The sequence below is a fragment of the Octopus bimaculoides genome, chromosome 14, assembly GCF_001194135.2.
Source record: "Octopus bimaculoides isolate UCB-OBI-ISO-001 chromosome 14, ASM119413v2, whole genome shotgun sequence".
NCBI classification, from domain to species: Eukaryota; Metazoa; Mollusca; class Cephalopoda; order Octopoda; family Octopodidae; genus Octopus; species Octopus bimaculoides.
In genome coordinates, this window is record NC_068994.1 from 59,851,222 (window position 1) to 59,877,052 (window position 25,831).

A 25,831-nucleotide genomic window follows, 5' to 3' on the forward strand; every position below is an offset into this window, starting at 1 on the left:
GCAAAATATCTTCAAAGATGTTGGATGAATGATTTTGGTTCAAAGCTTACACTTTTGATCCAATTAAAAAAAAGGCAGATTCAAAGTATTCCATTTTTTTTAATTTTTTTTTTTTTATTTGTAAGGAATTTATGACATCTGAAGCAAACTTGTTTCCCATTGTGGTATTTTCATTCCTTGTATTAAAAAATGTTATTCATCTCATTCCACTTCAGTGTTTACAATGAAACATTTAATATAGACTTTTTCTGTTGGTGTAGGGACATTCTTTGTAGAACATTTCAGAGATACTCATTCTGTTTGTAGACTTTGTAACTCCATCTGTGGACAGTTCTAAATAAATCGGAATAATATAATCTTTAGGGATTTAGAAGTTGGAGCTTGGGTCATTTCCAGTGATTCCAATGACTAATGAAAGATAGCAGTTTGACAAAATATGATTGGTTCACAATATAAACAACTAAATATCAATGAATTTCTCAATACTTTTGCCTTCATGGCATGGCTAAATGAAACTTCTCAAGGCAGATTTTCTATAACCAGATGCTTTTCCTGTCACCAACACTTACCTGTTTTCCAAAGACAGTAATTCATTGATCTTCACAACATCAAAAACAAGGAAGACATTGAAACTGGGAAACTTTTGCTTACCAGGAAATGTTAACAAAAGATGAGCTTTTACTCAAGTGGCGTTAATGAAGATATGTTGAAATGACACAAACACACAAACACACACATATAACAGGTTTCTCAGTTTGCATCTACGAATTCTATTAAGGCAACCCGAAGCGCCAGGCAGTAGGGGGTGCCAAAGCCGAAACATGATTAAGAAATGAACGTCATTACAACATACCTCTCCCACAGACATACAGACAGACAGGCATGCAGGTAGATGCTAGTGTAGGCTTGTGGTTAAGGAGTCAGCAACGATGTGGCTCTGTGTTTCATTTAACTGTGTCTTACATTGGCCAAGTGTCTCCTCCTCTTGTACTTCACTTTGTAGATACAATTCAATAACTGGAAACTGCAGAAAGCCTGTCACATGTAAGTGTGGGTGCTTTTATGCATCTGCCTGTACGAATGCACAAAGTATTCACACAGAAACCAGTCCCATTTTGATGTAATTTGAAACAATTTAAAGATAAAACAAAAAAAACAACAATAACAACAAAAATCTATTGTCTGAAAGTGAATTCAGGAGTTATTCTACTAAGGTGTCTATACAAATGACACATTCTGTGTTCCAGAAAGTTCTAACTGAAATACAAGAGGTCTGGAAGAAGGACTGGTTGATGGGATTACAGGGTACTGTTTACAAAGGGGGTAGTTTGGGTTTGGTGAAGTGACTCTTTGAGGATGAGATTGTTGTTTATTATGGCCAGAAGCTGGACTGAGAATGGGGCCGTAGGATACAATGGCATGGTTAGTAATTCTGGGTGGTTTTTTCTTTGAAGTTTGTGGTAATGGAGGGGGTGGAGCAAAGTCTGCCTTCTCTGTATGGTAGAGGGTCTCTTGGAATGGCTGGGGTGGTGGTGGAGGGGGAGAGGCTGCAGCAACCAATTTGTTGGATGGTTTCTGAAATCGTTTTGGTTTGGCAGGCAGAGGGGGAGGTGAGAGATCCTCAGGGGAGGCAATGGGTGCAGTGCTATTTCGGGGACTAGATGCTGCAATTGGGGTAGATGGCACAAGATGATCACCAAAATTTAACATGGCAAGAGTTGAATTGGGGTTGCAGAAGTCTGCACTGTAGTCGTGCATCAGTGACATGTCCTGCACTACTTCAGTGTTGTACAAAGGTGTTCCAGGTGAGCTTTGAAAATAGTCCTGAGCTGATGATGAATGTGGTGATGCAACAGTCTCTTGGAAGTTTGCTTGGAGCTCATGGAGCACTTTGTCAGAGGGGGAGCCAAAAGTCTTGAAATCTTTTATACAACGTGCATTTGAACTAAATTTAGCACCATACAACTTTGGTGTTTCCCGAGAGATAGCCTCCTGGTACCTTGAGGACCCAACAAGGGATATGTCAGTATCCTTTTGTTGTCGAGGAATTAGGATAGGTTTTTTACGTGGTTTTGGTTTTGGAATGCTGGTCAAAGTAGTTTTAGATTTTTCTCTAGCTGCTGGAATTGGTGGTTCCAAGCTCACCTTAGGATGGCTGTCCAAATGGCTTGGAACCTGACCATTGCTACCTTCAGCAAACAACACCACATTACATTTAGGGACATCATTTCGACTTTCCAGAAAATCTTGTGCCTTACCATTGGCAGCATCACCTGAAACAAAAAACACAAACATTATCACTGCATTAAACTAATATGCAAATACTATCCTTATCACTGTATTATTAATCCAAATATCATCATTATTGGTACAGTACACCAACACAGACATCATCACTATCACTGCAGTATTATAAAAACAAATATATTTCACAGATGAGAAAAACAGCTCAATTTCACCACTGGAAACCAAAGTACCATGAATCATCAATCTCCATGGAGATTGGTCCATAAGCATACCCTCTGCATGTGTGTGTGTGTGTGTGTGTATGCCATCATCATTTTATGTCTGTTTTTCATGCTAGCATATGTTGGATGGTTTGTTTATATCTGAATAAGTTTATTTCATTTTTGGCATGTCCGGCCAATGGCTGAATATTCTTAACATTGTCAACCACTTTACAGAATGTTCTGGGTTTATTTTTATCATGGCACCAGCATAACTGAAGCTGCCTTGGACCTTGCAAGAGAAGGGTCCTCACCACTCTGAATTTGTTTGCTTAAGGTATCGACTGAGAAGGTGAAAAGTGGAGATTTTGTTAAGAGAAGAGCCAGAGTGGAAGGAGCAAGAGTAAGGGGAGTGAGGGAGAGGTGGACAATGGTACGATTGAATGATTGAAACAGTTTTTTAGGACAAAGCAGTCCAATGTTATCTCTTACATATAAGCTTAAGCTTTGCAAGCAGACTATTAGAGATGGAGGTCACAGGGCACATGAAATACAGACAGGTCTATTACAATCCCTTATTAAAGGGAAAAGGCAAAGATCTAGCTCTCTCTATCTCACTCTCTCTATCATTATCTCTCTTTCTCTCATATATATTTCTCTTTCTCATTGTCCCTCTCTCCCATTCTCTTCCACTCCACTCTTTTTCACAGAACAGCAATTTCTCTAACCACCTCAACTCACTCAACCACAACAAGGTTGCTCTCTAATAATTTGTCTCAGAAGAATAAAGAAACAGACTGGCAGAACATCAGACCAAACAGTGTTTAATTTTGATCCTTTATGTTCTGTGTCCAAATCCTGTTACAGTCAACTTTGTCTTTGAATTCTCTGGGATTTGATTTAATCAAGCCAGTAAGTTGAAGTTGGGTAGAAGGAATAAAACACTCAACCTCATTTGATACACTTGAGCCATAATTCAATAGACTTGAGGGAATTTTAACAATGGAAAAGGAGAGACAGACTCTGAAAGATGTGCAGTATAGAGAGACTAACTGAAGGGAAATCTGCAAAACAGATTAGTAAAACGTCAACTGATGAAAGAGAAGCAAAAAGCATGATTGAGGAAGAGAGAAGGACACAGTAAGAACAAAGCAAAAACAAACAAAAAAAAAGAGAGAATAATAAATGAACAGCCAGATACCTTCCTTTTCGTTACAGTGAGTTGAAGGTTTCACTTTCTGTTGTAAGCTCTTCACATGGTTGTTCACAGGAAATTGGTCGAGGGGCAGAGACGGACTCAGCCAACCGGGCATTCCCTTTGGCACAGTTGACTCTCTTCTCGGTGCCACGCAAGTAGCCGAACAAGGACGAACGACGCCGGCTGGTTCTCTGCATGCTGCCTGTTTCTGTTGACGAGAGAGAGAGAGAGAGAGAGATTAAGAGAGTGAGAGAGGGGAGGCAAGAAGAGAGGGCAAAAAGGGAAGACATAATAAAGAGAGGAAATTCCATACAAAAGAGAGAGAGAAAGAATGTGTCAGGGAGTGAGTTTGCTTGTCTGTTGCATATCTAGGATGGCCCTACTGTTGTTTTAACTCAAGGTCAACCGTCATCAAGCAGGCTGTTTCCTGATATGACCATCACATCAAATTTCTGCAAAGTTAATGTGGTTTTAATGATTCAAGAGTTCATATTGCAAAATTTAGATGTTAAATTAAGCACTTGGGTGCGTTTTTTGGGTTACTGGGGTAGCAACCACTCCATTGTGTTTAAGGATTGCTGACAGCAGTGAAGCATGGTTTGGTCTGTTAGGTTCTCACTGAACCAGCAGACAGTTTGTGTTAATTACTGCTACACTCTAACAAGATGCTGGAGCATCATACCAATGTTATGATGAAGCCAATTCCTCAATAGACTGTACTCACAAGACAGACTGAACTCACTGCTCCAGATTCAGCCATTCATCAATTCTACAACATTCCTATTATTCACACAAGTAAACTGTTGTTGTTGTTATGTAACCCCGAGTCAGCTCTGATCAAAGACACTTCTGCTGTTACCATACAATCTTCTTTCTTCCCTTACACACAGTCTGTCTGTGCATGGATTTTCTAATGTATTCCTGCCCTTTTTTAAGATGCCAAGTTGCCTGTCCAGAAACGGTATTGAATCTTTAACCTTTGGTGCCGCTTTACAATTGGTTCTTGGAATTTTTAAGAGTTGAGCGTTTCCACATACATGGTGCAGCATTGGATGTAAATTGTCAACTTTTGTTATCTGGGGTAGCCTGATACCCCAGGTAAAACTGACTCTGTTGCTCAGTAACTGTTAATAATTTCATTTAATATGAAAAAAAACACCCAACAACCCAAGTGTATACTGATGCATTCCTGTCCACCCCTATATTTCACACTACCCCATAGTACTTTTTTCTCTTCTCATTTGTGTTTATGTATGATGGTGCATATATTTATACATGTTTATACAAAAGTATGTTTACATATCTGTATGTAAACATACATATTTATGTATATATGTCTATATATTTATATTTAAACATAGCACGGTTAGGTAGAGACATGGCTGGGCAGAGGCGTGGCTGGGCAAAGGTGTAGCTGGGCAGAGGCGTGGCTGTGTTGCCAAGAAGCATGCTTCTAATCATGTGATCTTGGGTAAGTGTCACCTGCTACAGCCATAGGCCCAACAAAGCCTTGTGAGTGGATGTAGTAGATGGAAACTATAAGAAGCCCATCATCTGTATATATAAACACACAAACGTGTGTGTGTGTGTGTGTTTCCTTTTGTCTTGACATCATGTGATGGTTGCAAATGAACATTACTATCTTATAAGCTATGTTGCTTGTTTCTTGTCTTCTGTGAAGAACACGTCTGGCCATGGGGAAATCTTCTGTCTGACCCATGCAAGCACGTAAAAGTGGACATTAAATGAGGGTAATTTTATATATAAAACTAGTATGCTTGACTGGATGTGCAATGTTTGTGCATGTATGGCAGAGTGTGAGTGCCTTAAGAGAAAAATTGGATACAAGAAGCATCAGATGTGGTGTGCAAGAGAGAAGCCTTTGCTGGTATGATCATGTGATGCATATGGATGAGGACAGCTGGGTAAAGAAGTGCTGATCTCTAACTGTAGAGGGAACCTGCAGAAGAGGTAAACCCAGGAAGACATGGGATGAAGTAATGAAATATGACATTCAGATGCTGAGTCTTACAGTGGTGATGACAAGTGACTGAGACTTCTGGTGATTTGCTGTGCTTGAGAAGACGCATCAAGCTGAGTGAAATCATAGTCCTGGCCAGTGACAGTGACACACAAAAGGCACCCAGTACACTCTGTGGAGTGGTCGGCACTAGGAAGAGCATCCAGCTGTAGAAACCATGGCCAAAACAGACTGGAACCTGGTGCAGCTCACCAGCTTGCCAGTTTTCAATCAAACCATCCAACCCATGCCAGCATGGAAAACGAATGCTAGATGATGGTGATGATGATATAAAACATTCTTAAAGCTGCTGCCCCTCCTAGCCCCCACTCCCATCTGCAATAATATTTGATATTTTCTCGCATCACGGTCTTCCACTTTATCACTCTGGCCATGACCTCCTCCTCCCAACACCCTTTCTGCTTGGTTATTCCCACCCTGGTGACCCCAATTTACCACCACAAAGAACTCTCAGTGCTACCATAAGATTTTTAAAAGTACATATTTTAAACTGACCCAGGAAGGCAAAGCTGGACATTGGCAGGATTCAACGTTACACTAGAAGGAGAGAAGAATTAAATTGCTGTTGGTATCAAGAACTTCCGGTTGTAGCCACAGGGGTCATACGGGGGCAGACGGCTGCGACAGGAATGACAGTGTGGGAGACTAAATAAATACCAGAGAGTATTTTAAGGGTTGTTCCAGCAGGGGCTGGTTTACATTTCTTCCTTCTACCATCAGTAAAATAATTGCCAGTAATATCCAGGGTGGCTTCCCCTCCATTAGACCCATTTTGTCTTCCTGTAAAGTTCTAAGTGTTAAGACATTACTGAGGAATGGAGACAGAAACAAAAACAAGCAAACAAATAAAACAAAAAAGAAAATGAAAATAAGCAAAAAGTGTGTAGCAATAATTTCAGGGAATTTTGTGATGCAACAACGCAAACAAGGAAAATGCAGGACGACGACAACAACAACAGCAACAACAAAAGGGATGAGCAAACCAGAAGGGTGGCGTGCAATATGGTTGAAGGCTAATGAACAACAACAACACCTACCTGGTCTCGGCTAGGGTCAAGAGGGTGACACAGTGCCACTGCGGTGGACAGAGGTGTCACACACCCAGCCGATTTGCCGTACATTAAATCTTCAAACACCTTGTTAGTTATCTCTTCAAGTGACGCTGATTGCGACAGACGTGCCGCCCGCCAGTTGCTAGCAACAACAGTATCAGCATCACTGTCGCCATCACCACCATTGTTGTCATCAGGGCAGTCATTAGTTCGTGGTGGTGGTGGACGTGGTGGTGGTGATGACAAGATAGAATGGCTGTTTAGCCCCTCTGAATGCCGTCCAGTGTCGGTTGCAGAACTGACAATGGCAGTGGTGGTGGTGGTAGTAGTAGTAGTAGGAGATGTGGTAGTAGGAGTAGCATGCAGAACAACAGCTGGAACCGAGGAGTTAACTGCCACAGTGACAGGGGTCAAAGGAACCATTTGGGCTCTGCTCTTGGCACCAGGCCTCTCTAACAGAGAACAAGCATGCGAGTCAGTTATTAAATAGGTTTCCATGACAACATCAACAAAATAATAAATACACAAACATTAGCAAACACAAAATAATATAAAGAGATCAATCAATGGGAATGGCTACAGACAAACCCTTCACTGCCAACTACTTTGGGTCCTCACAAGGAATTATTAAAACTACCAATGATAACGAAAAGTTTCTTTTACAAACATCCAAAACTTACTCGACCAGACATGATGATGACGACGACGACACTGATGACGACAACCTGTTAACATAAAGTGACTCTAACAATTTCTTCCAAGTTCTCCATTTTCTGGTAAGATTTTTAAATTATTCAAAAAATGTCTTGTGATTCAACCAAATTTGCCAATATTAAATGCATTTTAGCAATCATAACTACAGGTGTTTCATTGACATTCTCATTATCATCATCATCATCATCATTAGCAACAGCACTGGAAATTTTTTCATCATGCACACACACACCCATGATTGTTTCTAATATAAATATTTCAAAGAGAATATTCCAATGTAACAGTTTGTCTCTGTTTCAACCCTAAATTCCTTCCCCTTTCTTTTATGAAAGCCCTCTATTTACATCCTTCGGCCTACAAAACTCATAACAAAAATGATGTCAATGTAAGAAACACTGCCATCTTATGCTAAATTGTTTGTGAATGATCCAAAGATCAATGCTTGAAATATTGATAATAGTGAAGAATAACTGGACCTAATCGCAGCGTGATCTGCTGATAAAAGGATGGATCTGGGTCTAAAGAAATGTTCCTATTTAACAACTTAAACCTGGGAAAACTGTCCTCAAATTCGAAATGTTTGTATCAATAATCCATCCATTTCCTCTGCTGCACAAAATGAGTGTGACAAATACTTAGGGATTCACAAAGGTGCTGTGGGGAAGGATCCAGGAAAAAAACGAGAATACTTAAGACTACAATGTTAGGTTATAGCAGTCGATGGCTTCCTCTTACAATAAGACAATATCCCACAATGCATTTGCAGTACCAGAGCCGATACCAATATTTTGGATACTTGATTCGTCTGCAGAGGAAATTCACTTCCTAGACATTAAAACCTGCAACATTCTGACATCAATTACAAAGTACCACAGAAACAGTGATAAAGTTTATCTCAGAAGAAAAGAGGGAAAAAGGGGCTTAAGATCACTGCAGACAGTCTTTGAGTGCTGTATGAAGTAAATCAGATGACATCTGTTAACCAACAGCAGCAAAAATAAAGGCAGCATCAACAAAATGCTCAGAGGTGATTAGGTATAACATTCTACAGGTCAGAAGTGAACTCCTCAAGAAATGGTCATTTCTTGACGTCTTCCCCTGTGAACCCAGAAATGCAGGACTATCATAACATCAGCAAAAGACATAAAAGAAAAATACTCTGCGTATCAGAAAAAGGCTGTGCATGATTATGTTTTGTACAAACTCAAAGACAGAAATAACATTAACATGAGGTGTAGTCCCTCTTGGACTTGTGACCATCACATCAGATCAGATCTTGAAGGCGACAAAATATTTCATGAACAGCACATGGTGTGCTAACACTCCCACAATACAATTGAAAACGTTGATTATGTCACACTTACGTGTAGGACATAACACTTGTAAGAAGCAGCTGTCCAAAAATGCCATCAAGATCCTACCTTCCATTATGACCTGATATTCTTACTAAAATAATGCACAATGTCATCTGCAGGGGAAAAAAAAAACTGCGCTTGGATAAATATAAACAACAATATCTCTACTATGGGGTACATTCATATCAACACAAGGAATATTGATGGAACATTCCCATCAAAACCTCTTCCGGTACTTGGGCCTGAAAAGAACAAGATAGAAGTTAGATGCCCTGGGGATGTGAATATCTCTTTCAAAATCAACAAAAGGAAAATATCCCTAAGGATCAACTGCTTTGAAAATTCCATTTCTACCAATAACCATTGATGCACTCAAAGACTTTGAAGCAAAGAAAGAGACTAATGGACACAATCTCTAAGTGGAACAGTAAAAATATTCAAGACATTTCCAAAATTCAACATGTAACAATTAACTTCTTTATGTGGCTGAAACAGGTTTCTATGAATTGATAAACCCAAGACTATGCGTGTGCATGTTATAGAGAGAGACACATACACACATACATGCATTCATAACATATACATGTATACACATAACTATATACATTCAGCTATATATAAAGTCATATATATGTATATGTGTATATCCACACACAAGCATACATAACATACATGCATATATATATGCACATGCACAATACATGCAAACGTAACATACATGCACCAAGAATTAATAAAAGAATTCAAATCTAAATTTCGAAAGAAAATCAGCCACTTTAAAATTCTTTGATCTTCCCCCTTTTTTTTAAAAGGGGGAAGATCAAAGAATTTTTTTGTGTGGCCCCAGTGTATCACCACCACCACCACCAGACTCCCTCTCCAAGCATGTAATCCCAGTTCATCACTATAGGCATATGGCCCCCATTTCACCCCTTCCCCACTCCCCACTCCCTGGTACCATTTAAATGTCTTGTTATTGTTGATTCAAATATAAAGAATGTCTGAGAAACAATTGTGTAACAAAGACTACAGGAATGGATTAATTCTATACAGGATTATGGGTTTAGCTTCTCTATTTTGTTGGGATTAAATCTGTTAAAGATATTATCAGTAGGTGGGGTGGGATGGGATGGGGGTGTTAACAGTCTTATGCAGGCAGTCAGGCAAATCGTGCTTGAGGAAAACAGAAATAGAGTTGGAAACTGAAGATTGGTAAATCAACTGAGCAAAGTTGGAAAGGTCAGAGTTCATATTGGTGGGGGGGGGGGAACAGTGAGTGAGGTGGGGGTGAAAGAGAGAAGTGTGAAGATGTGAGTAAATGGAATTGAAGGGTCTGAAAATATGGATGACTGGGTATTGATCTTTATTGATGACAGCTCATACATATTCATGGGGCTGGGTGGAACCATAACTTTGGTGAAGGTAAACTGGTGATTTATCAATCCTGTCATATTTATATGACTGCTTGTTAGTCCACGTCACTTCATGATTCCACATCCATCCATTCAGCTGTTATTTCTAATCCTGGCTGATACACACCAACATTCATCAATCAATCTCAGTCACTATTAGGAATGGTTTCATATTCTGGCACAAGCGCTACGGCATAAATTGATTACATCCACCTCAGGGTTTATCTGGTTACTTATTTCATCGACCCTGAAAGGATGAAAGACAAAGTCAACCTCTGCGGAATTTGAATTCAGGTTATAAAGGTGGGCAAAATGCTGCTAAGCGTTTACCAGGTGTGCTAACGATTCTGGCAGCCTTCCTACCTTCACTGACTATGAATAATGCAGGTACAGGGTAACACTGAAAGGTACTAACCATTACCAAGTTGAGAAAACAATCCTAGTGATTGACTAATAAGTTGGGAAGAGGAAGTGATGAGACCAGGTGTGAAGTCGTGGCACCTTACAGAGCAGATTGGAAGAAGATTTAAAGAACGATGTTACGTTACAGGTGTGACTGTTATCCTCAACAAGATTGCAAAATGTGTCGATGATGATGTTTAGCCTACTTCAGGTCAATCCAGATTCAGCAGAATTATGGTCAAAGAAGGGTAAGCTGGGACCATGTCATTTATTTACGCATAGTATATCTAGGATTACACTATCCAATGTATTCTTCCCTTTTTAAAGTGGGAAGGTATAATTTCAATGAAATTGGGCTGCTGTTTTTAACAGGTCAATGATGATGGTGATGGTGGTAGTAGTTGTATAGGTACTGATGATGATGATGCTGACTATAGTGTTAATACAAACCCAGGAGGTCCTCTTTTGGCACAACCAGAACCTGCTGGTCATTGATACTTGAAACAGGAATCTGTAGATCAAGTGAGCCTTGGTCAGATGTCTGCAATGAAGACACAAATGAAATCACCATAAATAGAAAACATAACAAAAATTTTTTTAAAAAACGACAACAACGGTTTTAAGCTTCTGGCACAAGGCCAGCAATTTCAGGGGTAAGGGGTCAGCCAATTACATTGACCCCCCTAGCTGTCAAGTGGTACTTGTTTTATTCATTCCAAAAGGACAAGAGGCAAAGTATACTTTGGCAGTAGCAGCAGCAACAACAATGACAACAATAATAAAAAAAAATATCATCTCACCATCTGAAGAGTTATATTGTCAATTTTATAGCCATATTTCTGAAGAATGGGACGGAAAACATCATATATCAATTTATTTGGTTTTGCTTTGACTCCAATGATTTTCTGATTTGGCAATTCTACACGGAAGAACGTTCGTCGTTCAACAAGGACCTCTTTGGAGCCTAGAATCGACATATCTTCAGCTAAATCCAAAGGCTGCAAATAACAACATATCTGTTTATAATCTTTTGACAAAATACGAAATGATAAAATATAAATTTTAAAAAAAACGCAGTTACAGATTCTGTTTCTGAAGTATTTTATAGAAAAAGAGTCTCATTTCAATTTTTAAATCGCTCCAAATTTGAGAAAGATGCAACAATAAGAACAAAACCATTTTCAACCTCCATTCCATCAAAGAACAACATTGCCAATATACAGGGGTGGGGGTGCATAAAATATTCCAAAATATTTGGAAAAGAATATACTTTTAAGTGACTCATGATGCATAATAATGTCCAATGGCAACTGAAAGCAGCAAATATATTGCCTGCATTTTCATTCTTTGGCAGTACACCAACATCCATTGTTACTGGAACAACTAAACGAAATATGTTCTTTTTGTTATGTCTGTCAGATGAAGAAGATGGATTAGTGCCATGTTGAAGAGAGACACATCAATTGACAACAGAAGTAAGAAATCGGTCCACCAGTAGTCAAGTCAGACTGATATAAATACATTAACAGCAGGGGTTTTGTTGTAAAAGGAAAGCAGCAACCAGCACTTCTGAAACTGATAGGAGGGGACAGTCTTCAAAACAGGGACCTGGATGCTGCAGAAGATCGGACCCTGCTTAAGAGCAGGGTGATGTGAAATGATCGATTAAGACCACCACTGCCTTTAACTATTGTTTGTGTCGCAATTTACTAACATGGGAGCTGTAATAAGGTCACTCAACCTGCTAGAAGTAGCAGTCAATTCTCCATCAAATTTCACCCTATCTTGAAAACAGAGAACATGTGGAATAATACAGTCCTAGATACATAAAGGCTGAGGAAAAGACACGAGGTTCATAGCTAGAATATCACTGATCATAGGTCTGCTGGATCAAAGCTAGCCAAGGTTAAACATCAACTAGAATTTTATGTAGATCAAACAGCACCACAGAGTACGGCCATTTACACTGTCGCACACACTCAGCCACTATTAAACAACAACAAAAAGAAAATGGTAATCAAATCCTTCTTAATTTGCCTCTCCATTCTTGGAACCTACAAAATGTATCCCCACCCCAGTCATCCTTATTCTTTTATTTAGCTTGGAGAGTTACATACATCCCCTCTTCCTCTCACTAGAATCAGAACCTTTCATAGACGACAAAAGTGGCAGTGAGGAGGAAAGGAGGAGGAGAAGGAAGAAGGGAAGGAAAAGAAGGGTCTACATTACCTTGTCAGATCCCAAGAGAAATACTTCTGTTGACTCAAGAGTTAGATTTCGTTTATCAAAAAGATGTGACAACACCTGATGGATAGACTGGCCATATTTGGCACAGACCACGGCTGTTGAGTTGTCAGGAAGAAGAACGCGACAAAATCTCAGATCTTCATTGCCGTAAGTTGACTGTCGAAAGAAAGAAAATACTTGTGAAAGTAGCATATTGGAAACTAGGTTGAATCCCCAGTTAGAACCATATTCTTTGAAAACAAACTTTTGGGAAAGGTATGAGAGCCAGAAACTTATTTCCAGTACATCAAAGGACATTAAATGGCTCAGAATATAATTATACAGCAACCTAATGAATAGTGTGTGTAGATAGAGATAATGGAGAGAAGGATTGACAAATAGATTACTATAAAAAAACAATAAACCCTAATCGTTAATATAATCAACTAATTCTTGATATAAAAGCATCATGTTTGAAATATGGAGAACCTGTTTTGCCCTGCTTCAAGTATTGACTCTTTTCTGTCTCCCTTCTCTGATTCTTTGTCCCTCCATCACTTGATTCACCTCACACCCAAGAACTCTAATTCTCTTATTCTATGTCTCCCTCTCTGTCTACTTCAGTTTTCTCATCATTTACCTGCCTACCCTCCCCACCCACAACAAAGGGTGGGGTTCAAAACATTAGATTCTTCAATTCTCAAAAATAACTGATCTTATTGAATTCTTCTAAGAACTCCCCTATGCACAAACACATTCCAGTGCAGGCCATCACTGAACTTTCTTAGACCCTGGACTTGCAATGTAGTCAAAATAGGGAAGCATTTTAAAGAAAGATGAAGATAAATTGTAAATAGTTGAAAGGATTCATGAACCACTGAAAACAAAGGAAGAAAATACGACTCACCTCACGCCCCTGGACAACTTCTTTCCTCATCAGACTCAAATCCATTGTAGCCAACGAGGGTTTCTTCTTTGATTCATCTTTGGAAAATTTACGAAACTTTTGCATCTCACTCGGTTTAGAAGTTTCTGGAAAGAGTTATTTCGTCTCTTACAGTTTATGATAAACAATAAACTCTACCAGCATGGAACTTGAATGTTAGACATGATGATGATGATGATGATAATGATGATGATGATGAGCAATACCTTTTACTGGTTACAGAGTTAGGGTTAGGGTTAGGGTTACATTTATTTCTGATGGTGTAGGTGATAAAAAGTGTCTGAACAACTCAAGTCGAATAAAATACTAAAAGGTATATTTTATGCCTGAATGCACCTGTGTATTGATTTCATCACCAATTTTTATGTCTTTCACTGATGTCCCTGAAATTACCATTATAAGAGCTTAATATATCTGTTTTGGGGCACACGCATGTGTGTGTGTGTGCATATTTATATATATATATCAAGTCAGATATCGCCAAACATGCACCATAAAAGAAACAAAAAATTGGATCAAAGACTAATACTAACTTTGTTTCCATGGTAACAAAGACCAGCGCCTCTTCTCTTCCTCTTTGCCTTTTGATGACTGAAACAAAAGAAAATATAAATAATTAAAATTACAGAAAATAACATTTTTTCATTTTAGTAAATGAATCAGTTTGTGATTTTCACACATTTTAAATATAATTCATTATTCTTGCAGTGCAGTTAACTACATCTGGGAATGGACCAGTCAGTGGTGGTGCTTGGTTTGGAAATTACTGCTTTAGATATTTCCCTGGATAAAATATCTTTTGCAGGTATCCTCAGAAGATATGGTGTCTAATCAATTGAAGCAATAGACAACTAAGCCTTTAAATACCAACCTACCTGAGACAGTTCCTGGTTCCACGAATCAAGCGTCCCATCTTTAAGAGATCTAAGTTAAAAACCTTCCATCAAAATTTCCTGCTAAGTTTCAAACCCCAGCTTAATAAATGGCAAAGTTATTCCATTATTCTCAAAATTAATTGAAAGACAAGGAGTGTATTTCAACAGAAATTTGGTAACAAAAGACTTTGAGCAAACAGCAAACCACTTCCAGCAAGCTCTTTGTGCAACATTATATGCACTCAGGCATTTCCCATCTGAACAACTAAATTACAACTGCAACATAACTAGCACCAAAGAACTGTATCCATCCCTCAAGACAGAAATGCCAAACTGTTTATGTGTGTGAAAACTTTGGTTCCTGAGTCTATGGTAGATAGCAAAAATATATGGTTTTCTAAGCCTCGTAGGATGCAAGTAGTGAAACAACACACCGACACACACAAAAAGACTTACCTTCTTTTTGTCAACCTCTTTGCCTGTTTTAGAATGCAGCATTGCAACAGCAGTAAAGACTGCAGTACGAGAAGTTGGTAACTTGCTCTCCATCTCAGCCATTAAATGAGTCTTGTAGAATTCTGACTTGAGGAACCTCGCATAACTGTCCTGCTTCATGAGCTGGAAGATCTGATAAAAATGAATCATCAACATTATTACTACTGCTACTGCTACTGCTAATAAGGTAGTAAACTAGCAGAATTGTTACCATGTTGGAAAAAATGTACAGCAGCATTTTGGTCTAACTTTTTATGTCTTGAATTCAAATTCTACTGAGGTCAACTGTGCCTATAGTACAGAGACTTATTATTATTATTATCATTTTCTTCATCCTTTTGGGGTTGATAAAATAAGTACCAGTTGCATACTGGGGTTGATGAAATCAACTTAGCCCCCTCAAAATTTCTGGTCTTGTACCAAAATTTGAATCCATTATTATTATTCATAGCAAGCACAAATGTATTACATTTGGAAACAAAATCCTTGATACCGGGTCGCAACCAGTTCCCTTAAATATCAAGGACTTTTCTTTCTTCTTAAAAGAGCAGATTTCTGAAATGATGCAACTCTTGTAGTTAGACTAATCTCAATAACGAAACTGCCAAGGCTGTTGATGACAATACCTAGGGCACCTATAACAAATAGGATTACTTTTGTAGAAACCCTCCACAGTCTTTATATTCCTGTAGCCAAACCCTGGCATTTGACTATTTTCTCTTCTTCTTTGACTTCATGTCTACAGATATAGCCACATCTATGATGAGGCACTCTTTTCCCCCCCTTGTCCAGAACAATAATATCAAAACATCTCACTTGAAGTTAAAAATCTGCCAGTCCAATAAAGTTCCATAAAACCTTAAACTCATCGTTCTCTATTACACTCTCTGGTTGATATTGGGACCATTTTTCTTCCTACTTTAAACCCTATTTGCTGTAATATGTCCCGGTGTAATGCCCTGGCTACACAGTCATGTCTGCATCTATATCCCTTCTGAGCCAAAGGACTGCAGGAACTTAATGAGTGCATTCCCCTTTCTCAACACTTTTTGTGATTTTGTCTATTTTTGCCATAATGAATTTGTCTCATCATCATCATCATCATCACCAGTGGCAGTAATGGTGGCATCATTGAGCTATTAAATGTTGATTTAATTAGCAGGAATGTCATCTTAAAGTTTGGTAACTATAAGTCTCCTCGAATCTGAAGAATCTTTCTTTGGATTCTTGCAGAATATAGAATGGTACTTTTCTGCAGGTCTATAATGCAAGCCTATGTAATTCCTATATCTTTCAGTTTTTTTAGGTAGAATTTTGAATGTTGTGCCCTGTTCCCCAATTAACTGCTGTCAAAGCCTTCCACAATTTCTTCAGCTCTCTGGTTAGATCCTGATATTTCTCAATTTCTTGGGTATCCACCCTATTATCATATGGAATTTAAAAGCCTATGATTCTTACACTGCTTATTTTGTCCTCTGTAATCATATCTGGTCTTCTTGTTCCAGCCTGGAACACCTTATGCCACAAAGTCTGTGGGAATCTCTCAGCAGACTTGCTACCTAGCTCCCTTTCCAGCTACTTGCTAACACTCTCTGCTTCCACCATCTTTCCAAGCCTCTCTCTATACTCTTATGTCATTTTTATTTGTTATATTTAATAAGAAGTCAAATACAATTCCGATAATTAATTCTTTAGCTCCATCATCTTCTAAATACATACATATGTATGCCAGTGTGTTATTTCTTTACTACCCACATGGGGCTCATGTATGCCAGTGTGTGTGTGTGTGTGTGTGTGTGTGTGCACACGCATGCGTGAGTATGTATGTATGCATGAGTTTGCATATTTATAAACCAAACCTTTGATACATCTCCAGCATCACTCTAAGTGGACATAGAATAAAGCCAGAGAAACATTTTCCATAATATTGAACTTGTTTCCACATTATTGTTTAGATTTGCCTTTCACCCTCCAAAAGCTTTTAATATATGTTGTGATTGTTTAGCTGCAGATCAGTCCTCATAATGACGATCTGACCATTAAACATCCAGTCTTCTTATATCTCTAGTGTAACATTGCTCAATGTGCCCTTTTTAAAGTTGATATGGCTTAATCTGAGAGATTTAGTTGCTATTTCTAGCAGGTCAAGCAACTGCATAGAGGCTGCCCTTGTTGGTTTGCTATAAGTTTTATGTCATACAATGGTGCCACATCAATTATTTATATCCAGTTCTCTACAAAATATTATCTTGCGGTCAGCAAGCATCTAATACACAAAATTTGTTGAAGCTGACGAAAACAAGAAGCTCTGGCAATGAGACTAAATATGTCATGTGACTTAAACATCATTGTTTTTAGTCGTCTCAAAGCTGTCAGTAGTTTAATAATAAAGGCCTCAATACATATAAACAAGAGACTAGTTTGGTACTAAAGTCCTCCAGTATAAATAAATGATAGACAAAGAGGTCTTACAGTTCTGTATTTAAGAGATGAGGAATTATGTATATTACTTACATTTGACGGATATTTGTCCTCATCTTGTTTCTTGTTAACACAACGTTTCGGCTGATGTACCCTCCAGCCTTCATCTGGTGTCTTGGGGAAATTTCAAACCTGGGTTCTCATTCCTAAAGTATTTTTCGATGTTGTTGTTGTTGTTGTTGTTGCTGCTGTTGCTGTTGCTGCTGTTGTTGTTATTGTTATTGTTATTGTTATTGTTAATATTATTATTATTGTTATTGTTATTCAGGTCACTGCCTGGAATAATAATAACATCGAAAAATACCTAAGGATTAAGAACCCAGGTTCGAAACTTCCCCAAGACACCTGATGAAGGCTGGAGGGTATATCAGCCGAAACGTGTTAACAACAAACAAGATGAGGACAAATATCCGTCAATTGTAAATAATGTACAAAGAGGTCTTACCTGTCTCTGAGCAGCATCAAACATGGTTGAGGTGGGTTTGTCTAATAACTGCTCTGCTGTCTGGCGAGCTAAACTGTCAACATTCACAGGTTCTGAAGCTCCTGGGCCAAGATGCTTTCCAAAAATCTCAGACGCGATTGAATTTCTCTGGTGGTGAAAAAGAGAAAGTTCAAGTTAAGAAATATATGAAGGGCTAGGGTTGGGGGTTGGAAACTAGAAAAAATTTTTGCAAATATGTGAGAATTATTTTAACAAGGGGATGCTCTTCCTATCACCAACCAACATGAAATCACACACACACACACACACACAAGCATGGATGTGTGGTTAAGAGATTTTGAAACCATGCAGTTAGGACACTATCAGCTGGTGTCTTGTATTATATATGGCCATGGGTTGACCAATACTTTGTGAGTGAAATTGGTCAACAGAAATGGAAGAAGCATGTTATGTGTGTGTGAGTGTAGGTATTTCTCCTCATCTTCACATGTGTTCTATGACTGTAAACAAAACCTCATTGTCCTTAAAAATGGGCTCATTTATTTGCAGTCCACCATGAAAGCATGTCGACTTCTTATCATGTCTTGACATGTTGTGCAATCTTTGTAAATTCAAAACAGCTTAGATTCTACAAAAGATGTGGTTTGTTCCCAGTTCTTTTCAATGTCTGGGCAGTTTGTTGTTCAATACACTGGCAGATTATCACCTTTGTTTGAAACAGGTAAGGATTGGTATCAAGAAGGGGGTCTGGCTGTGAAATACTCTGCTTGAATCATAGCTTCATCCAATCCAGGCAAGAATGGAAAAGGAGACATTAAAGCAAGGATAATAATAATGATGACAGACACACACACACATATGAACAATGTAATATATATACACACACAGAGAAATATACATAATCATGCAAACACACACACACACGTGACACCTAATATTGAAGCCATACTAACCTTATTCACATCAAGTGACCTCTTAAAATCATCAACTGCTAACCAAAAGTGAATATTCTCTTCACTGAACTCTTTCTGTAGAAAATCCTGTTTTGGGAAATAAAAAGGATTCACAATCAAGTGAAATGATAATTAGGATAATTAAGTTGGCACAGGCATGGCTGTGTGGTAAGAAGCTTGCTTCCTGATCACATGGTTCTGGGTTCAGTCCCACTGCATGACACCTTGGGCAAGCGTCTTTTACTATAGCCTTGGGCCGACCAAGCCATGCGAGTGGATTTGGGAGATGGAAACTGAAAGAAGCCCATCATATATATGTATATGTCTGTATTTATGTATGAGAGAGAGACAGACAGACAATGATAGTAAAATTGTCAATGAAACATTGATGGCCTCTTAAAGGAAGAGATAGGCAGGGAGAGAAAACCAGTCTGTGAATTACAGGCAAATGTTTCCAAAAGAACAGATAGGTCTTGCTTTAACAAACAGACTCTTTAAAGCCCTTCCCACCCATTTCTTTTCCTTCATCTTGTATTTTTTGACAGGTGAGACAACACTTATTAATGAGGTAGAATAATATTTTGGAATTTTGTGCATGTGTGCGTGTATTTTGTGATTTATTCTGAAGAGTAAAAACAAACAAACACAACATTTTTGTACAATATCTAGGCCTGATACAGGAGTGGATGAGGTCAGCTGTGATTGATGAACCATTGCCAAAGCAGAGACCTGCTCTGGACGCAAGCAATAGAGTTAGAATAGCCAAGGACCAGGTGGTGGTGTTAAACTGGATGACAACAGAGTGGGCTCTACTAAAAGTAGCCAAGGACCAGCGGGGGTGGCTTTAAACTGGGTGACTAATTAGGAAAACAAATTAAGAACACATACAGATCCTCTCACTTCCTTATAGTCTCCGTCTCTCTCTAATTTTCCCCCACAAAGCTTGTAGGATCAAACCAGAAACAATGTAATTATAAGACACACCTCCTTAACCTCTTCTTAAAGTTATTTCCAACTTCATTGAATAATTTCATTGTTCATTACCAGTGATTGATCAGAGTTGGCTCAATTTATTGCTTGTTTCCCCCAACGAAACATAACCTGTGCCCTTGTGAATATGAAAGAAAACATTTTTATATTGGAAAGTCTATGATGTTAAATATTTACATTGCTTCACTTTTTGACTTGCAACAAGAACACATCCCAACTGGCTGTGGAAACAGATTCAGTTGAGGACTGGCAGGGGGGATTTTCACTAAGCTTATTTAACCCTCAAACCTTACTGTCTTGTCAGTAGTCAAGCTCAAACATTATGATTGTTTACTTTTTTTCTTTTTATATCCTATTTTTCCTATCAGAGAGAGAGAGAGAGAATTATGATAGCTTTCCATACAACAATACTTTGAGAAACTACAAAATCTTACAAAATATTTTTAATTTGTCTTTCTGGTACGTTTGTGTGTGTATGTGAAATATTTTGACATTAGTTATGTTAGCCATTTAAATATTTCTCTATTGATTGTATACAAAATTTTTTCTTACAATAATGATTATAATAAACACCAAAAATGTACAGAAAACAGATTCCATCACATGCCAGGGGGGAAAACTAGAATTGATAGCTTCTGTTACCTAAGTGACCTAGTCAGTAGCGGGGGGTAGATGTTCTGAGAGTGTAGCTGCTAGAATAAGAATAGCTTGGGCAAAGTTTAGAGAGCTCCTACCTCTGCTGGTAAGAAAGGGCCTCTCACATAGAGTGAAAGGTAGATTGTATGATGCATGTATGCCAACAGCCATGCTACACAGCAGTAAAACACAAAGGCAATGACAAGAAACTGAGACCTTCAGAGATATGCTGTACTTGAGAAGACCTGGCAAACCAAGTGAGATCGTAGTCATGGCCAATGCCAGTGCCACATAATCAGCCCCCCGTTTAAAAGTACCCTACAATCGTCTGGCAATATACTGTGTTTGAGAAGACCTGTTGAGTCAAGTGAAGTTGTTGTCATGGCCGATGCCAGTGCCGCCTGATTGGCCCTCATGCTGGTGGCACATAAAAAGTACTCACTACACTCTCAGTGGTTGGCATTAGGAAGGGCATCCAGCTGTAGAAACCTTGCCAGATCAGATTGGAGTCTGGTGCAGCCTCCTGGCTTGCTAATCCTCAGTCAAACCATCCAACCCATGCCAGCATGGAAAGTGGATGTTAAAAGATGATGATGGTGATGATGATTTTGAACTGAGCAACTTAAAGCTGATAAGCTTTTTCTGTTTGAGTTTCTGATAAGAAGCAATATAAAGTTAATCTCACAAAAACAAATGCAATTACCAATTCCTCCCCAAACACAAAATCTTATTCAGTAATTTATTGCTCTGAATGAAGAAGGTACAATAGGTGTGAAATGCTGGCCAAACCCCTGTATCAAAAAGGTCAGGAGTTTAAACAGTTGAAGTATTGCCAAATCCAAGAAGACTGGCTCACACTGAAAGTTGTCTTAAATTGCTATGGCTAGGTGGTTAAGATGCTTGCATTGCAACTATATAGGGTCTAGGTTCAAACCCGCTACCTTTCATATATATATATATATATATATATATATACACTTGGAAATGGGCTGTGCGTGAGAAGACCCGGCAAGCCAAGTAAGATCGTTGCCAGTGCCCCTGGACTGGTTCTTGTGCGGGTGGCACATGAGATGCACCATTTTGAGCGTGGCCGTTGCCAGTACCGCCTGACTGGCTCCTGTAGGATTTTCGAGCGAGATCGTTGCCAGTGCCCCTGGACTGGCTTGTGCGGGTGGCACATAAAAGACACCATTTCGAGCGTGGCCGTTTTCGTGCGGGTGACACGTAAAAGCACCCACTACACTCTCTGAGTGGTTGGCGTTAGGAAGGGCATCCAGCTGTAGAAACTCTGCCAAATCAGACCGGAGCCTGGTGTTGCCATCCGGTTTCACCAGTCCTCAGTCAAATCGTCCAACCCATGCTAGCATGGAAAGCGGACGTTAAACGATGACACACATATATAAACTTTCACTATTTTATATCAATGAAAGATATAAACACTGGAGAGAATCAGTACACTTGCAATGAAATATTTTGTAATATATGTTCTACACCAAGCTGCGGGTATTCCCTTGTCACTCTCACTAATGAACCAATGATTGATCCATTGCAAATCAATCACTACGAAGAAATCAATTGAGGTCAGAAAAAGGAAAAATTTTTGCCTTTTATTCTTCAGGGTCCTTAAAATCTACCCCAGTCCATCACTGGTATTTCTTCAATAAAATGTAAAAGGAGGAGAGACAAAGTTCATCCTGGCAGTATTTGAACCAAGAATATATAAAATGGTACTATTAAGTAGCACAAGGCATTTAATCCATTGCTCTATCGATTTTCCTGCCACCCACAACCCTCAAATATGTTTGAGTGATGAATAACTTACTGTGAACACTTCCACACCAGCAGGATCTTCCAAAAGTCGGTTGAAGCTGACGGCCCAGGAGGCCACCCTGCTCACCTCTCGCCCACAACCATTACTGCCATCATCATGGTTTACAATACTGTTGATGCTGTTGGCAGCGCCCAGCTTTTCAGGAAGCAGACCATCATTTCCACTGGCAACTAATGACTAAAAAAAACAAAAACAAAACAAAACATTTCAATTTATGCATCTGCGTATATAAATACATTTATGTGTTGTATGTATGTGTATATAAAAACCTCCTTACCTTACAACGAAATAATGTTTCAAGTGTACACGGTGGTGGTGGTGGTGGTGGAAATATTTCTGTTCCCTTAAACTGAAGAAATTTCACACACATCATACTGTCAGGTGAAAAGTGTGTGTCACTGTTGTTTATGTCTTGAGACAATTAATAATTCCAGCACTGAAACTACTGGTAACACTTGGTGGTGGTGGTGGTGGTGGCGGTGGTGGTGGTGGGTGATAAATGACACAGTAGATTGGTGGTGTGGTGGTGACGGTGGTGGACATATGTACACAAAAAAAAAACTGTGTAGCCAAAGTGTGACACTCCAGAAGGACAGCCAGTGTTGGTGTTGCTGGTGTTGTCACTGCTGGTGTTTGTGGTGTTTAGGTTAAGGTTAACCATGATTGTGTAGATGCATGATCAAAGGCCTTCCAGCCATGACCACTCAGTCTTTTGAAGGAGAATCTAGAATAACATTATCTAATGTGTGTCCTTCCCCTTTTAAGACAGAATGCTGTTTCAGAGAGACTTGGTTGCTATTTCCAGCAGGTCAAGCAACCACATAAAGGTTCTTTCATTGGTTTGTAACAATATCTCTTCAGTAGTGATGGTCATGTTCAACAGCAGTGATAGCTTTACCAATATATCTCTAATAGTAGAGGTGGTGGTGGTGGTGGTGGTGATGATAATAGCAGACCCCACCCCCACCCATCACCTATAGCATTGTTATTGTATTAAGAGTTTATCCAGAGATATCCATGTCAAACGTCTGTGATATCACACAACTGCATTACAACATTATTGTTAATACATTAAGACACTGCCTCCCCCCCCATCTCTGCCACTCCTCTTGTCACCCCCACCCCCACCACTTCCAATTGTCAAGTTGCCAAAATATCTTTTCAATTAAAAACTTACCACCACATCCACCAACACACAACTGCTGCTGCTGCTGCTACTACTACTACTACTACTACTACTACTACTACAATACACAGTTCTACTACTACCATTGCCCTTCCACTCTTAATCCAGTTTTTAATTTAAGAAAAAAACTAATTGGCTCCACGACCCCCGAAAGCTGCAAGTCAGCTCAAAAAACCAAATAAATTCTTGTCCATTTATTGCTTCATTGATCAAAGAACATGGACAGATGGAAGGCTTTTGTTAATAATTCAGCTCAGTCCAACAACAGAAAACTTTCTCAGCCAATTTGAAAAAATGCCAGGAAATTGATTTGAAAAAAATGTTACAAATTTTATAATGCCCACTGAGGTTGACAAACAGGACTTTGTCTCTCAACATGTATGTGTATGTGTGTGTGGTTGCATATATATCATCATCAACATCATCGGACGTTAAATGATGATGATGATGATATATATATGCAACCACACACATATACACATGAAAACATAATGGAAGCTCAAAAGTTTCCACTGATAAAATTCCACTCATTGTGCATTGGTTGACCCAAAGTTATATGAGAAAATACATGCTCGAGGTTCTGTAAAGTGGAATTGATCCTGGAACCACATGGATACACAGCCATGCATTGCACCTTCTTATATCATTCCAGTCAACTCTGGCATCTTCAGCAATTCCACCAGACACACTGTCTTGTGATGACTTTGAACATATTATGTAGAATTTTAATGAAGGATGCTTAACGACATTGCTGCTATTTTAATTGCTTGTTACTGTTAAAATCATATATTGGTATCATAATTAATTACTGCTTTTATAATGAATGATTGGTGTTATAGTTAATTGTCACTGTTATAATTAGTCCATTATTTCATTAACAAATTTAGAAACAACAGTAACAGCAGCATGGAGTCAATGTTTGTATAGCTATGCCAGGAGAGAGAGAGCATGGAATGATCGAAGATAGTCTGACAGATTTTCCTTTGGAAACAGTTTATTATAAAATATACAAGGACAGCTGGAGAGCAGAAAGGACGCATAGGTATGCACGAAGACATTCCATCACAAACATATACACACATTGCACCCAGGTTGACAATATATCAAGTGAAAGAAACAGGAGAAAGGTGGGGTGTTGGTGGGAGTTACAGACAAGACGAGACTTGAATGATTTAACATAATGTTGTCTTTATGACAACATTTATTACCTGCCCACACACACATGTAGAGACAAAGCTCACAATATTATGGACAAATACATTTGTATGCGTGTATGTGTGTGTATATATATCATCATCATCATCATCATCATTTAGCTGGCATGGGTTGGAGGGTTGACCAGGGCTGGCATGCTGGAAGGCTGCACCAGACTCCAGTCTGATTTGGCATGGTTTTCTATGGTTGGGTGCCCTTCCTAATGCCAACCACTCCAAGAGTGTAATGGGTGCTTTTATGTGCCACTGGCACAGGTGCCATTTGCATGACACCAATGCCTGCCATGACTGCAATTTTACTTGGCTTGATGGGTCTTCTTCTCAAGCATATATATATATATATATATATAATATATATATATATATAGAGAGAGAGAGAGAGAGAGAGAGAAAGACACACACACACACATCTATATATCATCAGCAGCATTGTTTTAACATCAACTTTTTCCAAGCTTCCTTGGGTCAGACAGAATTCTCAGTGGCAGATTTTCTACACCTGGATACTCTACTTTCTGCCAATCCTTTTCTGTTTCCAAGTAAGGTTGGTATTTCCTCAGGGTCAAACAGGTTTCCATGGAAAATTGGTGATGAAGGACACCATTTGTATAATGGTGACACTTGTTCACAACTATGGCATAATGTCAACAGAAGCAGACACAAACACACTCACCTCAATGCACACACACACACACACGTGTGTGTGAGTAGACAAGCATCACTATTATAGAAGCAGTGTCCTTTATTATTAATTTTCTATGGAAGATGGGCTTCTTTCAGTTTCCATCCACCAAATCCACTCACAAGGCTTTGTTTGACATGAGTTTGTAGTGGAAAACATTTGCCAAGGTGGAAAGTAGTGGGACTAAACAAAAAAACATATCGCTGGGAAGCAAACTTCTTAATCACAGCCATATCTCTGCCTATGTATA

The 25,831-nt window shown here is 38.9% G+C and overlaps 1 protein-coding gene across 8 annotated transcripts in view; it reads right to left on the reverse strand.

Moving 5' to 3' along the window:
- Positions 1–1,173: 1,173 nt before the first annotated feature.
- Positions 1,174–25,831, reverse strand: part of LOC106882916 (regulator of G-protein signaling 12) — a 106,072-nt gene continuing 81,414 nt past the window's right edge. For 7 of the 8 annotated variants that reach the window (XM_014933746.2, XM_014933747.2, XM_014933753.2 and 4 more), the window contains 12 exons: positions 22,491–22,676; positions 19,043–19,129; positions 18,090–18,236; positions 15,125–15,295; positions 14,327–14,384; positions 13,755–13,879; positions 12,851–13,024; positions 11,422–11,619; positions 11,072–11,162; positions 6,724–7,190; positions 3,649–3,853; positions 1,174–2,273 (listed from right to left, as the gene is read on the reverse strand). In XM_014933746.2, coding sequence (XP_014789232.1) covers positions 1,219–2,273; positions 3,649–3,853; positions 6,724–7,190; positions 11,072–11,162; positions 11,422–11,619; positions 12,851–13,024; positions 13,755–13,879; positions 14,327–14,384; positions 15,125–15,295; positions 18,090–18,236; positions 19,043–19,129; positions 22,491–22,676 — 2,964 coding nt within the window. In that variant the 3' untranslated portion in view covers positions 1,174–1,218. The remainder of the gene's footprint in view (positions 2,274–3,648; positions 3,854–6,723; positions 7,191–11,071; positions 11,163–11,421; positions 11,620–12,850; positions 13,025–13,754; positions 13,880–14,326; positions 14,385–15,124; positions 15,296–18,089; positions 18,237–19,042; positions 19,130–22,490; positions 22,677–25,831) is intronic. The other variant, XM_014933756.2, reaches the window with a different exon arrangement.